Source organism: Plectropomus leopardus, chromosome 3 (assembly GCF_008729295.1).
Source record: "Plectropomus leopardus isolate mb chromosome 3, YSFRI_Pleo_2.0, whole genome shotgun sequence".
Taxonomy (NCBI): Eukaryota; Metazoa; Chordata; class Actinopteri; order Perciformes; family Serranidae; genus Plectropomus; species Plectropomus leopardus.
In genome coordinates this window covers 33,096,010-33,114,888 of record NC_056465.1, presented here as the reverse complement: position 1 = coordinate 33,114,888, position 18,879 = coordinate 33,096,010, and the positions used below count along the sequence as shown (strand labels likewise).

The 18,879-nt window shown below is 38.9% G+C and overlaps 1 protein-coding gene across 1 annotated transcript in view; it reads right to left on the bottom strand.

The window, feature by feature from the left end:
* reps2 (RALBP1 associated Eps domain containing 2) overlaps nt 1-17,858 on the bottom strand; it is a 31,634-nt gene extending 13,776 nt beyond the window's left edge. Inside the window, exons 1-11 of the mRNA XM_042484210.1 lie at nt 17,483-17,858; nt 10,370-10,493; nt 9,289-9,464; nt 6,540-6,648; nt 4,544-4,650; nt 4,322-4,463; nt 3,207-3,270; nt 2,063-2,231; nt 1,889-1,942; nt 969-1,047; nt 303-368 (exon numbers count right to left, since the gene is read on the bottom strand). Of these exons, the coding sequence (XP_042340144.1) occupies nt 303-368; nt 969-1,047; nt 1,889-1,942; nt 2,063-2,231; nt 3,207-3,270; nt 4,322-4,463; nt 4,544-4,650; nt 6,540-6,648; nt 9,289-9,464; nt 10,370-10,493; nt 17,483-17,662 (1,270 nt within the window). The 5' untranslated portion in view covers nt 17,663-17,858. The remainder of the gene's footprint in view (nt 1-302; nt 369-968; nt 1,048-1,888; nt 1,943-2,062; nt 2,232-3,206; nt 3,271-4,321; nt 4,464-4,543; nt 4,651-6,539; nt 6,649-9,288; nt 9,465-10,369; nt 10,494-17,482) is intronic.
* Between the last annotated feature and the right edge of the window lie 1,021 nt (nt 17,859-18,879).

Below are 18,879 nucleotides of genomic sequence, written 5' to 3'. Positions count from 1 at the left end.
CAGCACCACAGAAGGTATACCAAAATATATCAAACTATTCCTACTGATGCACCTGAATACTGCACTGTGTTTTCAGAACACTGTAAATTTCCATTTCTCAAACGTTTGTTTAATAATTCACAAACTAACTACATATTTTCACCGACTGTGACAAGAATCCCAACGCAGTAAAAGTACGAGGATACTGTGGCTACATGTCAAAGCTCTGACACACGATGCGTGTACAGCATGTACAAGTATTCACTTACTACTTACTTACACACTACTGTTACCAAAAAGAAAAAAGGAAGTTTTAATATCACCTAGCCTCTCGGGAAGTTGCAGAGTCCGTTTCTCTTGAGACGTTGTCACCCTCTTCACACCGGCTTCTGCAGACACAGTGACAAAGACGTCGGAGCATGAAGATCCTGCTGTCCTGACATACTCTGATTTGCTTTTTGTTTTTTAAAAAAAAAGTTTATTTATTCATCTTACAGGCACGCTACAATGAAAATAAGTGAACTTTGTTAACATTTTTTTGTTTTTTTCAACAGAACCCCCATCCCTCCTATCACCTACACAGAAATCTTACAGCTACTGTAGAAAATGAAGACATAAACAATAATAAATAACACATTATCCACTCTTTCTTCCTTCTTAACATACTGGTTGAGTCTGTAACTTGCAGACACTAATGCAAAACTACCTCCGGCTGCCAGGTAAAATATGTTGACATGTAATGGCAACGTATGCATCATTGGAGGGGAATTCATTTATCCTGTTATGTCTTTAATTTGGATATATAGTCAATCACAGGGCCCTCCATCTCTGCGGCTGATACCTCAACACTCTGAAAGTCACAACAGAACAATCTAGACTGATAAACACTACAAGTGAGACATAAAAGATAAAGCATAAAGAGGTGTGTTTTTGATTCTGGGGTGAACTGTCCCTTTAAATAAACTGCACTATGATGCATTTAATTTTACCTTGTTCACATGATTCCTCTCTCAGCTCCTGTTTTGTTGCAGTCAGGCTTGGCTGCAGCCTCTCTATAATGCTGCGATCCTAGAAAACAAATAAATATTAAAAACTGATGCTCTGTTCAATCATTGACAGAAACACGACATGCGCTGTGCATTTTAAGGAACAACACGCTTAATCTCTGAACTCAACATGTTGAAGGGAAAGATCTTAAACTAACATGGAGCGGCCTCATATTCAGCTCATTAGTGCCCCCTACAGGCGCCAAACAGGGACTCCACGTTAACTTTATTTAACTGTGAAATATATATGGCTTATCTATATATTGTGCTGCAATTGGACATCTTAACAAGTATTTAAACCTTCCAAATCCATGCATATGGGCATAATGCATATGAGCAACTTGGCAAGAACTGTTCCAAGAAATGAGTAAATTCAGAACTTTATTTTTATAAAAGTTAAGGAAAAAATGTAAGGAAAACTATATTTATTATATAAACAATTATATATTCAAATGGTTCTACAGGATTAATATTATTATTATTTAAGCACTTTTTTCTATGTAATTTTATTAATTCTAATTAGTAATTGTATTTTTTTAAAAAAAACCTTGGGGTAAAAATGTCCCAAAAGCATATATTATAACATATATATAACATATATTTATAATGATCATAATTATCTAAAATATTTTTTTACAGAAACATTATTATTTTTTAATCACCTTTTTTGTTTGATTTTATTCTACTTTTTTTTGTTTTGTTTTTTTTTTCTTCTAATTTTCAAGTAATTTTCTTGTACTTTTTTTAAAATAATTTTTTCTTCTTCGGTTGCTCACTGCCTTTTTCCTAATGTTTCTGACAGACATCCAGCAGATTTGCTCAGGTCTCAAAGGGTTAAATTTGCATAAGAGTATGTAGTTTACCATGTGACCGGGCCTCACTTCAGCATCCTCAAAGACAATAAGAGGCTCTGCACTCTGCAAAAAAGCACAAATGTGAAGAGTCTGATTTTAAAGTAAGAGTAACCAGCAATCCAAAATAAACAGAGAAAAGTTCATGAATGTTCCAGATAACAGATTCACGGCTGTTTCCTTCACCTCGGGAGTGTCCGGTATGTCCTCTTCCTGCTGCATGAAGCCTGGACGCAGCGTCGGGGGAAGGCTCTCTGGGAGCGGGTAGCCGTTCTTACGCGCTACGATCAAGTGAAACGCTGTGCAGAACTCAGAGAAAGTGAGAGCTCCGTCTCTGTCCACATCGCTTAGCTCCCTAAAAAAATGAGATGAAAAAGTGACAACTATCATAATATCATTTTTGAAAAAAATGGTGTTATATTGCTATAAATATTGTGTGTGTGTGTGTGTGTGTGTGTGTGTGTGTATTTTGTTGTGATTTTATGTGTAAAAGACGTTGTAAAGCTGGTTTTGATAAGTGCTATAAAAATAAACTTTATCATCATTATTACCATTATTATTTTTATTACCATTATAATAATAATAATAATAATAATAATAATAATAATAATAATAATAAAATGAGGGAAACAGCTAGCCTGGCTCTGTTCAAAAGTAACAAATATCCACCTCCCATCACCTTTTAAACTTCCCTGCAAAACCACAAGATGCTGCTTTTCCACCTTTGTTTTTGAAAAGATTTTTGAAACTATCTGTGTATTGCATATTTAAATAAATCAACTAACATCAAAAAGTTTTGTGTAAAAAAAGCAAACATTTGGTTTGCATGGCAGAAAAGTCAGAAACATGGAGTAAGAGCTGGCCTGGCTCTTGTCAAAAGGTAACAAAAAAGAAAATTAAAATGTAAAAAAAATGACACATTGCACAGAGCGAGGTGAGCTGTTCCTCAATATTTCTAATTTTTATGTTAAGCTAACTGTCTCTTGGCAGCAGCCTCACATTTAATATAGCCTACATGAGATCTTTTCATTCAACTCTTGGCGACAAAGTTAATAAGAATATTTCCTGTTTGTAAAACTATCCTTTTAAAACTGTGAGTTACATCTTATTATGAAGTAACTGATATTCCAGCACAGATGATAACTTTATATTTTCCAGTTAGGCTACCTTTATTTTGCTCAGTCACCATCGTTGTCGACAGTGGAGGACAGTGAAGGTCTGCACCTCTAAATCGAGCCCTCTGTCTGAGTCGGTGCGCACGCTGAGCCGCTTGGCTGATAAACACCAAACTGACCCCAGAACAGAACAAGGACAGTGAGTCAGCACTTACCAAATGTGGGAGAGTTCAGGTATGGGGAGCTTGGATTTTGTGAAGAAGTTCTTTGCAATGGTTCCTAAAAAAAAAATAAAGTGGTGGAATAGTTTGGAGGATGTTGTTCAGTTTATAAACAGGTGATATGATTTGTGTTCACTTATAGATTTATCAGTTTCTGCTTTATATGGATGTGTTTAGGTATATGTATACATAGAAACAGTATATAAGTACAAGCAGTGCATTTATTGGTGATAGTCCTATTGTTATTATTATCTGGGTAAGATGAGGAGGGTTTTTTTTCATAATCAGTTAACTTTTTGTCTTACTTGTTTCTTTTTTGTGTGTTTTATTTGATTTTACGGAAATAATCAGATGAGAGTTTATTATAAAATTATGCTCACTTTCCTCTACCCATCTTCCACAACCGCCCTCTACCCCGTGGCCCGAAAAATTTAAGAAAATAATAATAATAATAATAATTAAAAAAAAAATTAACATTAATGTATGAGGCAAGATAAACACATTTAAAAAATGACATAAATAAAGAAAAGGAAGGGAAAAAAAACAGTTTTCAAAGATTTACATGATTTGATGCCATATTGCATCAAAGTTTGCGTTCGAGATCTAAGCAATAACATACGTGGCAAAAGAAGATAAATGTGTTATTATACACATTATCAAACAATAGTACCTAAAGCTGCCACTCTGGCCATAAAATTTAGATGTGGGTGCTATATTTAAAAAAAAGTCCTGACTGATGTTGTTGTGGGATGTAGACTGAAAATTCATTTAACTGATGCAATGATGTGGGAGGGTGATGCACTCCCTTGTGGCGTGTTATCTTAATAAAATAAAATAAAATAAAATGACATTTTCTCTTATTTATTTATTTAATTCATTTAATTATGTGACTTAGACATAACAGGTCATTTTAAGCCAGCCGGGGGAGGGCAGGGTTTCCATCTGGACTATAAATACCGACAAAATTTGTCAAACATATGAGTACATGTGGGCGAGATGCAGCTATGTATGATTTATTATTAAACCCTGCACAAAACTAAATAAAAAATTGATCACAAAAAAAAGAATAAATTCTGAACAGGTGCAGCAGGAGGCGGGGGGACACGTACCCAGGATGAGAGCCCCCAGGTCAGGCTGCAGGCTCTTGAACTGATTGGTGTAATACTCCAGCTGCTCCTCCGTGATCCTCCAGGGGTCATCGTCAGAGTAGTCTGCTCCTCCCTGCTGGTCCAGCCGCTCTGATGAGGACGCCTGGGAAGATGCACAAAAAAATATCACGAAGACCAAACGAGCTAGAAAGAATTATTTACACAAACAAACTCCGTCTTTACCCGAGCCATAGCAGGATGCTCCACAGCGGCTTTGGTCCCGTAGTTACTGGGCGAGGAATGCTGCTCCAGCTGAACGACCGGCCGGGAGGAATGTTTGCTTTCATATGCTGAAGGATCGGAAGAGAAAAACACGTTTTTGGTGGAGGAGAAACCTGAGACTAACGTGCCGATTACACCCCGCAAAAAAAAAAAAAAAAAAAAAAAAAGTGATCAGAGAGAATGAGAGATTCGCAGATCAAAAGGAGCGCGAGGGAGAAATCAGAGCTCCCCGTTTTGAAACAGGTGTCAGAGATGCAGTAAAAACCTCATATTTTACATTTCATCTCTGATTTATTATACATGACTACTGCAAGACATCTTGCAGTTTTAGTCCACTGCCGTATTTCGGTTACCCACATCAGCAATCAACGAGGAAAACACTTCATCAAAGAGACTGCGAGCACGTGTGATGAGCTTCAGACGCTCCAAACATGCTGAATTAGGGTTTATTTACTCTTTATTTGCTAAAAAAGTGCATTTCTAAATGATGAAAAAGTGTTTTTATCAACAGCATAAGCCTGAAAACTGAGCTAAAAAACAAAAACTGAGTATGAGATAACTTTAAACTCTAAAGGGACATCCTGGTTGTGTAATTGAATGTCTTTTTTTTTCTAATTAGAAAAGGTAAAATATTCCCTGAGAGGCTCATCTGCCAGTTTCTACAAAAAAAATCACTTCCTTGGAAATACTCTGACCTCTTTGGACCCCATCTGATTCTCACTGCATCTAATTTCTTGGAATAAGCATCTTTAATATCTTTTCAATATATATTTTTTGTTATTTTTGTGTTAATAACATTCGGGGCTTTGAGGTGTGTGGGTGGGGTGTTAGGATGAGGTGGGGTTTTGTTTTTCTGTTCGACCACAAAGAGGGTGGGGAGGGAAAGAAAACAACCAAAAAACCCAGTGGAATATATATTTGCACTTCGTATTTGATATTTGTACAAAACTGGTTTCTAATTTAAAAAAAAAAAAAAAAAACTTTAAAGGGACAGAGAGGAAAATTTAGGACTGCAGGATTGCAGCGAGCTGTTTCTCCAACGCTGTTTGGCATGTCAGAGATGGGCCGTTAGCCCAGCACCTAATGCAAGCTCAACTTTTCTCTCTAAAAACTGAAGACTGAAACATTTGGAGGTTTTTAACGGCAGCTGAATTATACGCAGACTTCTCCAAAACCAATGGGAGCAGTAAGTCTGCCCTTTAGAACCTGAAAAAAATTGGCAACTTAGCAAGAAATGATCCCAAAATGAGAAACAACAAAAAAGCCACACGAAATTTAACTAAAAATAGCAAAAAAAATCTCTAAAATAAACAAATAAATACTCTAGAAAAAAGTGAATGAATAAATAAATGAATAAATAATAATGATAATAAATATCCTTTTATATATTCTTTCTGTAACATCATTTTAAATGCATAATTACAAATATATATTTTTCTTGCACTCTGAGGGACATTTCTTGCCCAATTACTGATAACTTTCTTCCCTGTTTTTGAAAGAAGTCAAACCAGCGTGTTCAAGTTTCAGAGGTTTAAATGCTTGTAAAAAACGTCACAATGCAGTACAAGAAAACTGTTGTTGATCCAGGTTTCAAAGGGTTAAACGGGTAAAAAAAACGGAATAAAGGAGTTCCACGTTAAAAAATCTCATTTTTTCTGACGCTCTCATCATGGAAGGCTTTGAACTGTTACTAACACACAAATACGCCTAATCAGAGCCAGTTTAGTTTGTCCGTTCTGGGCTACTGTAGATACATGACTGTGCAAAATGGTGGTCTCCGTAGACCAGGACCTGCTCCCGGCTCATTCTAAGGTAACGGAAACAAAACAATTCTTTATTTCCAGTGATTACACACTAAATAAATCACACTTACCATACTGTATTCCTAAATCCTGCAGACTGGATTTAAAAATCAAATGGATGGGGTGTATCTGCACAGGACTGGATGCTGTCTTACCGATCTGCGAGTCAGCCCCGTTCCTCTGCTTGGCGTACGGGTAGCTGCGGTAGGTCAGCGGGGAGCGAGGTGGTGACGTGCACGGTGATCGTGGTGGAGACCAAGGTTCCTTCAGAGACAGAAGCGTTATTTCACACGCACAGACGTACGCGCAGCGTCTGTGCAAAGACTCACAGCTACTCTCTGAAAAGATCTGACAAGACGCTGGAAACCATCCCACTCACATGACAGCGTGACCGAATTATGCATTTTAATGAACAGCCTGTTTCAAATCATGCCAAAATGTAGATCAAGATGAATTCACTGACACCGTTCTAAGGATTTTTTTGTCTAAGGAGTTTTTCCGTTATCAGTGTGAGGGTCTAAGGACGGATGGATGTCGTACGCTGTAAAGCCCTCCGAGGCAAAGTGTGATTCGTGATAATGGACTTTACGAATAAAACTGACTTGACTTGACCTGTAACTGTCACAATTGAATGTTTTTTTCATGGCAATTGGCTTGGGAAGGTGCGGTTTCCTTTGCATCTTAACCACGAGGCCATCATCCAGCAGCTCAGTTGGTAGAGCGGGCATCCTATGTACAGAGGCCACAGCAGCCGTAGGTTCGATTCTTCCTCCTTTCACAGCAAAGCTGTCCTATCCCCAATAAAGGCAAAAAGCCAAAAGAAAAATCATCTTTAAACCACTAGGCCCCCAGGAACCCCCCATGTTCCAGTTTTGAGGGGATTACAATAAATCACATCTTAATCCTAATCCAAAAAAACAATATGTTTCTTTTTTTTTGTTGCTTATTTTTGGAAAGAACTTTTCTGCCTTGATTAATACAAAGAGGACAATAGAGAGACGACAGAAAGATGGAGACAAAATCTGCAGTCCTTTGTGCAAAAATGTAATCCCAAATTAATCTGAGGCTAAACGCTGAGTTCTGTATTTTCAATCTGGACCCTGATTTCACATGTTCTGGTGTCTAAGTGACTAATGAAGACAACAATTTTAAAACTGGTCCAGTGTTGAGCGAAAGCTGCAGCTGGCAGCCGTGAAACAGGCTGAAATTTAATGTTATTGGGCGTTTATGCATCATCACTTTATGTTCACTAAAAGTGCTTGTTTTTACAGTCTGACACCATTATGGAAATTATCTCTACAGAGATAGACTTTTTTGTCAAAGATTAAGATCCTTTTTAACCCGAAACAGCTCTAAAATCATTAAACCCACCAAACTCCACTTAAAAAAACAGTAATTTTATCATCCTAAAACAAGCTTCATTCAAAGTCGACAGAAACAAAATAAAACTCATAAAAGTCGTCTTGGTTTGTCTTTTCATTGTTCCAACAATCATCAACTGTGATACGGTTGGAAATAATCCTTAATTCACCAAGTTAAATGTAATAATGTTTTGGCCCTGTCCATGCTAAAATGACTGTTTATTTGTATGGAGTCTGGTGGGACGGGCGGTGGTGAGTTCAGAAGCTGTTTCTGGTTAAAAAAAGGACCTAACTCTTTAACAGAAAGGTCCATCTCTGCAGGGATTGTTTCAATAATGTTGTCAGACACTTAAAATAACGATCTGAGCCTCTCAGTGGCACAAACAAACACTTTTAGTGGACATACATCGACAGTGCACAAATGCCCCAGGTGGTTTCATTGCAGCCTGTTTTGCAGCTGCTGACTCAGCAACACTGCTCAACACTCGCCCACCATTGTTGTTCCCATTGGTCAATTAAACACAAAAATATGAAAAAATAAGGTCCAAGATGAAAAATACACTTTAACATGAGGCTTCGGGGGTCTGAATTAATCAAATCAAGTGGATATTTTAACATTTTTGTCTTTTTAGTACAAGACTTTTGCACACTGTCCGACGACCTTCATCAGGTAAAGCAATACTTCATCTGGTGAAGGTCTGAGGACCAAAACATTGTATGCATAATAAAGTTTATTGCAAGTAAAAGCATGTGCGGGAATTCTCTTTTCTCCACCTTTGCACTATTTACTCCTATGCACCAAGTAAAGTATAACATATATATTTTTAGTTTACTTTCTATGCACCTGTATATAAGTTTTTCAGGTGTGCATGAGCCTCCACATTATAGTTTTTAGTACAAAATGTTTGTAATTTTGCTTCGATGGCAGCTAAACGTGGAAAAACTGTGCTTTTTGTCTATGATCACTTAATAATTACAGCAAGAGAAACCTGACTTTTGTTTAAAGACTGACTCGAAAAATTGTGAGCATATCCTTAAAAACACCATAAAAACAGGGCTTTACTGGCGCTAAGAACCCAAATTCAAGCCATTAATGCCAAATTCTGACCCTGCTGCCAACGGCGGTTATTACAAGTTGCTGGCAGTATTTTGTTGCCTCTTCAGTCATCCAACTTTGGTGATCATGTGTCCGCTCTGTCTGCTTTTTCGGAGCAGAAACAGTGTAATCTGTATCAGATTTCTTTAGGTTTGTGTTCTGGGTGTCTGCATACTTGTGGCCGGTCTGGGACCTTGAAGGAGGCTTGTCTTTCTCCTCTAATCTCTCAACAACGAGGCCTTTCTGCTCTGATGATTATAGCCGAGTGGAATGTCTTTGCTCAGTGCGCCGATCGACTCTGAACGTTTCCTCAGCGGTGCAGCAGCCCCTCAGCGCTGCTCTGAGACATCATTACAGCGGCGCACAATTTATTCTAAAGAGAGTTTATTCTGTCAGAGAGAAGCTTGTAACAGATGAGAGCGGAAAGAAATGTCATCCCAAACTCACCTTCCTCTCCATGTTGGCCTCCAGGTGTCTGAAGGTGCTCCTGTCTGCTGGAGTCCAGGAGACGGGGACAGCTGCAGTCCCACACTGAGCTCCCTGAACGTCTACGCTCGGAGGGACGGCCGAGTATCGCATCTCTGGTTCATTCTTCAGCCCAGCGAATCTGGGCAGAGGTAGATCTAAACGGAGACAAGAGGATTATATGTCATTCTTGTCTACACGTTTATGGAAAAAATTTCAAAACTTTCCATGAATTTTAAAGGACCCGTAATATTTTCTGCCCCACTCTGCCCACACAAAATAACGAAATGCATGGATAAATTTGAGCTACGTCAACTACAGAAAATAAATTTGCCATTATGTTCCAGAAAATTACTCTGACGATTTAAGTACACCCAATACTACCCAAAAAGACATTAAATTACAACAAAGCACAATAAAATTACCAAAACACACAAAATTTCTAGAAAGCAACACAAACTTACCTAAAAAAAAGACACAAAATTATTAAAATGCAACAAAAAAAATATACAAAATTACCACAAAGCAACACAAAATAACCAAAAAACCCCATACAATTACAACAAAGACACAAAATTACCTCAAACAAACTAAAAATGATGCAAAACCCCAAATTTGTGTGTCTTGCTTTTATGTTGGAGGGGCCCTTTCTATATCTGTGCCCAGGGGCCCACTGTGTCATAATCCGCCCATGTTTATACATCTTGTCTGATCATTGGCCTCCTGTACGATGACCTTTGATTTATTTTAAATTAGACTGAATATATCAGGATGAGCGTCTTTACGTGTCGTATTCAGCCGCGGCGAGCTACGACTGAACCACGCCCTCTGAACATACTTTTTCTAATAATCCGCCGTGCTATCACGTGCTCCGTAGAAAACAGATTTTCTCTCGGGTCAGGGTGTGACTGATTGTGCGTTCTTGTAATAAGGGCAAACCCACTTAGCCCTTTCCACGCGACTCCCCTTTCATCCAGATTAGACCAAATCCTGCCATGTTCAGATAATCTCCTGATCCCCTTTTGCTCTCAGAAGACGCCTCCTCTCCGAGCAGCAGACTTACTGGTGGTTACGCTCTCCAGGTGGACGGGCAGACCGGACTGGGCGGCCGCGAGCAGCTTCAGGGCCACAAAGAACTGAGGAGTACCGAAATAGCCCAGACGCTTCGCTCCGCACACCTCAGTCACCTGAAAGACAGTTTACAGTCAATTTTAAACTCCAAACAGATATTAAATATCATCTTTTATATTGCCTACGATGTATTCCTCTTTTCAGAAACATAATCCAAAATCTTAAATGTGTGATTATTCTACATCGTGGTCGAGATAATGTGTAGTGCAAAATAACAGGCTGTAGTCACAGAATAAAGCCAGAAGAAACAGAGTGTAAAGGATCAGCAGCACAGTGGGATCTGTTTATCCAGCACTCCTTTGATTAGAGGTACAATGACTGCTTTGGGGGAGCAAAGAAGATTAGGATTATGAAGCACAGAAGAGGGAAAAAAATCCCCAAAATATAACTGAAGGAAATGTTGTTATGAAGAAAAGAAGAGGCTCTTTGTAACTGTGCTGATGTGAACACAAACTCCATCTGTGACTTGAAATATACGAATCTGTTCAATACAGTAGTGAAACAAAGAAACCTTGAATAACGGAAATTCCTCTGTCATGAAAGTATTAATGGTTTCTGGTAACCACACACACACACACACACACACGCGTGCACACACACACACACACACACACATGGCATGGCCCCTATGCTTTCACTAGTCCAGAAATACTCAACTTGCTTTGCCTTGGGAAAAAACAATATTAATAGTCTTTATTAATATATAAACTAAATAAATTGCCTTTTTTTTCAAACCTTTCAACATTTGATTTCTTCACTCAAAAAGCTAATCTCGTCACAGCTGCCCCTCACATGTCAGGTACACACAGGGGTGTTTCTAGGATTTTGGGACACTGGGGGCTTAACCCAGACCTCTGAAGGGGGTTGTTAAAAGATTATTTTGGGGGCATTTGTCTTTATTGATGGGACAGCTTTAGTGTGAGAGGGGGAGAGAGAGGGGATGACATGCAGCAAAGGGCTGCAGGAGTCGAACGATAGCATTGATTTCATTGATTTAATGTGAATTCCAAAATGTCTTGTTTCGTTTCTCTATTTTTTCCACATGAATTCACTTTATTTCACATGAATTCACTTTTGTAGCATCACTGAATGTAGTTTTGATTTTTATTAGGCTTGGAGAAGTAGCCCTATAAGGCCCATCTGTTTGGACCTTTTCAAAACTCAAAAAAGTGCATTTAAAAAAAAAAAATAATAAAAAAATTGTGCACGATTGACAAAACAGAGAACCTCAAATCCTCAGGATTGGAAGACCGTTGGCTGACTGACTGGTTCTTTAATAACCAGAAAACTGCAACCAGAATCTCTGAACTGTACTTTGTCAAACCTTTTCTGACTTCCTCATTGATATTAGGTGATGGAGAAGACATTGGTTGTAATTTAATAGTGTAATTATGCTCCCATTCATTTTGATGATATTAAATGTCATCCCTTTGTCGTGATGTAAAAACAATTCCAGCAACTCAGTTTGGCAAAACTGATATTTGTCATTATTATGAAAACAGCTGAACACATAGAAAACAACACAAAAGGAGGTCCGAAGTGCTGTTTTAGCTTCAACACGGACGAGGTGAAAACAAGAGAAAAGCCTCTTTTGGCAACAATGGATTAACGATAGTTAACGCTGAAATGTTTTTAGAAACATACAAGATTCAAAGGTTTTTCGAATCCCGGAGGAGTAAGAGAACATTTGTTTAAACATGTTAATGAAATATGAAAGACGGGAGTGTTAATACTCGTCGTCTAATGAGGTCGAAGGGCGGGAGGAGTGCGTGTGGCTTTATGAGGCATTATTTCTGCTTGACCTGCATTGTTTTCATTTAACAGCTTCACAGAGAGATGAGACCTGAAACTGCTACAGGTCAGTGAGACAGACAGACGGGCAGGCAGACAGACAGACAGACAGACAGGCAGGCAGACAGACAGGCAGACAGACAGACAGACAGGCAGGCAGACAGGCAGACAGGCAGACAGGCAGACAAGACAGACAGACAGACAGACAGACAGACAGGCAGACAGGCAGACAGACAGCAGACAGGCAGACAGACAGACAGACAGACAGACAGACAGACAGACAGACAGGCAGGCAGACAGACAGGCAGCAGACAGACAGACAGCAGAGGAGGTCTGCAGTGTTGGTGAGTCCACCTGAGGTCAGCTGAGAGAGATTGATGAGATTATTTCGGGAGCACCAGTGAAGGCCTTGAGGAAGCAGCCCGGCAGGTCTGGTCTGATCTGTGGTCCGGGGGGGGGAAGTTATTTAAGGAGGATGGAAAAATGCCAAAAAACATTTCAGCGCGCATAATGTCCTCACTAGTATGACTGTCGGCATGTTAATAAATCTGCCCTGTTGACAGCGTGAAAGAGGAAATCAAGTTTAAAATATTAGCCTTGTTAGTGCGCTGGATAACAAGCAATGATAACACATTTTAAGAACCAGCTTGACCACCTTAAGGTCTGTTTTTGCATAATTTTTGATGGTTCTGTTGGTCATACCAGCTTGCAATGGTCACTCTTGCTGGTTTGTTCATTGAAGTTCCTGTAAAACTGAAACCAAATCAACGTCCTTGAGTATAGAGAAATAACAGTGTCATGAAGGGGAAGTATGAAAAGCAAACGGCATACATCAGTTAAACCTACTGTCATTGGATATGCATAAAGATAAATGTGCACAACAGCATGTTTGGCTGGTGGAAAAGACCAGCAAGAACTGGGTCAAAACCATTCTAGACCATCGTCGATCAACTAAAACCAACTAGAACCAGCTACCAGCATAAGGGATGGTGGCGCATGAAGATGCAGCAGCCAGTAGCTCCTCAAATTCTTGCTACTTTTTTGCTTCATTTTTTTTATTTTTTTTCTGTTGAAACACAACTTTTCTATGATAGAGAAGCACTTATCAACATTGGGGAAAGTTGTGTGGGATTTTGTACTAAATGCAGCAGATCGTGAGAGGATTTCCACTAAGAGCATACGCTGAGCGACCAGTCAGACAAGAGGGGAGAAACAAAATCGAAAGCACTGAACAAAGAGAGGGAGGAGAACTGGCATCAGGGCGAGGCTCACCCAACTTGGACCGAGAGCTGTTCCTCTACCAAGCCTCCCTCTGGCTAATGTCCGGTCACAGGAGAATAAAGTGGATACGATGTGATTGAGGCTCACTCAGCAATGACAAAATCATAGACTACTCTCAGCACGTCTTCACAGACACATGGTTAACTCCTAACATCCTGGATCAAGCTGTTGCGATGGACGAACGAACCTTGTTCAGAGCTGGCAGGACACAAGACTCCAATGCAAATTTAAAAAATGCACTGCAGAAATTGTATGATGCATCAGCAGCAACATGCCTGAGCAACTGGACCGAACGGACTTTTCGTACTTTTCAACTCCAGATGAGATGTAGCAGGATTAAGAACAAATTGTAATTTAATTTGTTTTTAAAACCACATTTAAAATTGGCTTGTTGATGAAGGAAACTGGGCGATGCTAACTTCTGGGTCGGCCTACAGAAAAACGTAATTTTGAGGACTCTCTATTAGGACTTACTGTAAAGGTATGATGAATGTCTTTTTAAGATTTTGTGCCAATCCCTCAAGTAGCTATTAAGATGTTGGTGAAGACTCTCAGTCATCCAGGTCATGGCAATTCTAGGTGCTTTATTACTGACAACTGGACGTGCTCGAGTTTCTCAAGTAATGTTAAGATATTTCACACGATGAGTGAATCTCTGATCTGCTGATGGTGCTGGAAGAACAGTCAGGGGATCATCAAAGTCATCAGGATTTATGAAAATGAATGTCATCCAAAAATTCAAATACCAGCTGACTGATAGTGATAACTATCGCATGAGCTTCACCACAAGAAACGAAACAATGCAGCTGATCAAACAAAGATCAATGTGTGTATCCTGGATGTGACACCACCAGCGGAGCGACTTATCAAGCACACGGCCGCACCTTATTGAGCCAGACAGGTTCCACAGCAACGTCTGTCAACGTGTAACTCAACATGTCGCCATATTCAGCACATACCAGACTTGCAAGCAGAGAAAATAACTAAAGCATTGTCAACTGAACATTTAACCCTTTAACAGGCATTATACAATGCATATTAAATTCAATTAGATTCTATTTTTATTATATTAAATTGACTATTTGTTTTTTCTACCAAACAATTTAAACAGATTTTGTTACTAGATTAATTATTATTGTATTTGTTTTATTTGATAAAGTTACTTTCATTTTTGTTTTTTTATTATAAAACATTGACACTTTTTTTTTTTTACCTTATAGTCGATTTTTTTTCTAGATTCATTTTTATTTGTATTGTTTGTTTTTTTTATTTGTATATATTTGTTGTAGTTACTTTTATTATATAATATCGACTTTTGCACTTTTTACAATGCATTCTACTGGGAGAAAAAAATATTCATAAATTGATGCAATTTGTTGCCTTTTTCTACAGTCTATAATCTTGTATATTTTTTTGCAAAGGCATTTCTTAGTGTGACTGTTGCTTCTATTCTGTTCTCCAAATAGCTGCTGTGGCTGTTATCACATTTATATGATAAAGAGAAACATTTGCTGTATTTTAAGTCCATCAAATCAGCATAACAATGGATTTCATGGCAGCGTGATGGTGGGACGAGATTCCACAGACAGTCCTGACAGCTGAGCAGGAAGACGTGTTACGCTCGTGCTACTTATCTGCCGTAAACACAGGCGAGACATAAAGATCCTTCCTCTGTAAATCTGGTCAATCATGACTCAACAAAACACACCTCTACACACACGTCATGGTGGAAAATTCACCTTGTTTGGACAAATATCAGAGAGTATATTTACAAAAAAAACCAGCTCAAATCACAACGTCTATGTCATCATAAACCGCGCAGGAAACACACCATTAACAATCCATTGATACTGTTTGACACAATGACCCAGAAGTCAGCACTGAGTCCAAGAGTGATCCTGCAGGCATCCTGCAGCCGCGCCAAACACGGCTCAGAAGGCTGTGTGTCAATCACCCCCGCAAGGTGGCGGCGATCCAGGCCGGACAGGAAGGAAGCGGAGCTCAATGCCAAACTTCCTGACACCCACACAGAGACACAATGGGCCGCGCTCGCCGGGAGCTGACCCCCACGGGACTGTGAGTGGCGTGAATGGAGGCAGCAACCTGCTGCGTTCATCTGGGCTGGAAAAATATGTTTATGTGCCTGTGATGGGTCAGCGAAATGAGTCTGACTCTGGAGTTCTGGAGCCAAAACTTGGAGCCAAAGCTTTTGGCTCCAAGTTTTAGCTCCTTAACTACAAATCATGAACATATTTTTCCCGATTTTGTTCAAAAACTGCAGAGTTTTAGATATTTTCTTCTCTCCTGTTCCAGGCATCCATTGTTTTCCATTTATTTTTTTGGGGCTGTATGAAAACCACAGTGAACATAACGTACAAATTTATTTCATAGTCACATTATTGTTGTGTGGTTATAAAGTTTGAAAAGTTTGGGAGAGTCTGCACTGCATTATGTCATGAAATGTAATTTTAACAGAATCAAAGCAAACTTAAAGTAACTGTGCAAGTTTTGGAAAACAGCAGCTTTTTTGGCCACCGGTGACTTTACAAAATAATTCAAAAACTTGTAGCACCAGATGGGCCATAATGTGGTGCTACAAGCAGGGAAAAGTCAAGACATCGAAGATGATACGTGATTATGCATCTGTATATATACATATGCATTATATACATAATATACACATATGTATATATTACAGATACTAATGGTAATAATTTGAGATTTTTGTATAGATAAACAAAAGTCAATTTATACAGGTGTGTAAAAAGTAGTATATATTATGGTGAGAATTGTAAATATTTAGGTATGTGTACATTTGTACATATATGATAAGCCTTGAATTTATATGGGAAACATTTTTGATAATAGTTTCATTCTGTAACAAAGGCGTAGGATTAAATAAATTTATATTTGTTCCTTCTCCCTTTCACACAGGTAAATTGATGCAGTTTCGCAGACAGAATTCATTATGCCCTTCTTTTTTCTTTACATTTTGTTGATATTTTTTAACTACTGTTTTTTGTTGTATTGTACACGTTTGAAATAAATACATCAATCAATATCTTGCTCAAGTTTGCTATTGTTAATCTTACCTGTTATCTGTAATTCGAGATCATTTGTTACCAGCCAGCTGCCACATTGTGGCGTGTACGTCATATTATACTGTGAAAAAACTGGTCATGTGTTTATTGGTTTGGTGCAGCACAGTGCATTCTGGTAATTGTAGGTTTTATACCTTTTGAGCAAAAGTGAATACCACAGTCCTTTTTTATTTTCTTTTTTCTGGTCATGTACACCAATCTCAAATGTTTTTGTGTCTTTCTACTACCCAGACGACTAGTTTTATAAAAAGATCATCTTTCCAACAGTGAAATATTTCTTCAAATAGAGGAGATTATGGCAAATTTAACTCGGACTCGCAAGATGAGCACAACACAAACAAGAACTTTCTGTCCACCCTGGTAAACCAGCTCATTATAAATAATTTCTAACTGTGTGCAAACAATTTATAATGTGGACAACTAGTGCACATCATCTACACGTGTGCAGTGACAACTAAAAGCCCGGCCCTGAACCTCACCCAAAAAACATGATTTTCAGTGCACCAGCAGACAAACTGCTGGTCTACAGATGCAGGGGGGGACATGCAGACAGATGCACAGCTAATGCAGTGATTGTAAGGGACTGCCCTCCTGTGTGTCAGAGAGCTGAGCGAAAGGAGGTGTGTAAAACCTCTCTCTGACTCCACACACACACACACACAAAGAGAAATACACGCCACAAAGGAAATCTAACGGCTCGTTATCGTGAATCAGAGGCTGCAGCTGATCGCGCAGACCCTGCAGATGACTGAGGCTCAGCGATCAGCAGCCGCAGCTCTTCACACATGGTAACATGTGATGAGCACGCGCGCACGCACACACACACACACACACACACACACACACACACACACACAGACACAGACACTCACTTTATGCAGGGCTTCAGGAGGCAGCTGAGACGCCTTGAACAGCTCCGCCACTTTGCTGGACGACAGAGCCCCTGAGGAGTCCGCCTGGCACCGGCTGTGGAGACCTGAGTAATACCTCTGCTCGTGCTCGCTCAGGGAGATGAAACTCCCCGCAGACGCCACACCGGATTCCTGATCCATTCCCGGCGCTGACGCATGGAGGACCCGCCGGAGAGGAAGCACTACAACCAAACAGATCGATACATCCCGCTCCGGTGGCTCCCGGTCACCGGCTCCTGTTTCACGGTGGAAGCGAGGCGGTCGGTTTGGCAGCAGGATCAGCAGGAGGAGGAGGAGGAGGAGGAGGAGGAGGAGGAGGGCGGTATCACCTCCGACAGAAGTGCTCAGTGTGAAGACTCGGTTCAGGATCATCCACTCCGACTGCCTCTTATGGCCGGTTGTAGCAGCACCGACCTGAGCCTGCGGGGGGCGGCAGAGCACAGGAAGACTGCTCTTAGGGACTGTTCGTTATTTATTAGTGGAGGTGGGCGGCTGGGGTGTAACTTTTTTAAATTTTATTTTTATTTTGACCCTTGCCAAAGCTAAAAATTTGTCAATGCCTGCAATTTTAACTGTTTTTGTTATCATCTTCCAATCACAAATGTTTTGTAATTTTTATGTTTTTTCCCGCATTATTATTTGTATACCAGGATTTGGATAAACCGCATATATATATATATATTTTTAATATATATATATATATATATATATATAAAAATCTTTATATATATATATATATTATCTTATATATATATATATTCCTTTTTTAATACATCTTTTCTATGAAAAAATAAATATAAAATCTTTATATTTATCTTAATAAATCTTCGTCTTCTTTGTGCTTAAACAATATACACACACACACACACACACACACACACACACACACATATATATACAATCTGCCTTTTGTGACCTGTATGACCGCAATGGAGCTTACCCTCCTGATATACAAATAATAATGAAAAAAAAAAAACAATTGATGACAAAAAACATAAAAGAATATAAAACATTTGTGTGATCTGGAAAAATATTGATAAAAAACGATGATTAAATATACATTAAATATAACAACAATAAAAATTAGTTCAAACAGCAGGCTTAGATACATTTCTTGTTTTGGGAAGGGTCAAAATTTAAAATAAAAAAACAAACAAAAAAAAACACCCCACTCCTTTCTTTCCCCCCATAAGTTTCGTTTTGTGTTTTGCTGATATTGTCGTTTTTCATGGTTTCATTGTATCCGTCAAAATAGTACTTGCACTTTTTGACTCTTTCTTTAAATATTCATATAAATATTATAGAAATTAATTTACAGTTGTTTGTAATCTATGAATCTGACTACTTTTGTGTTTAGT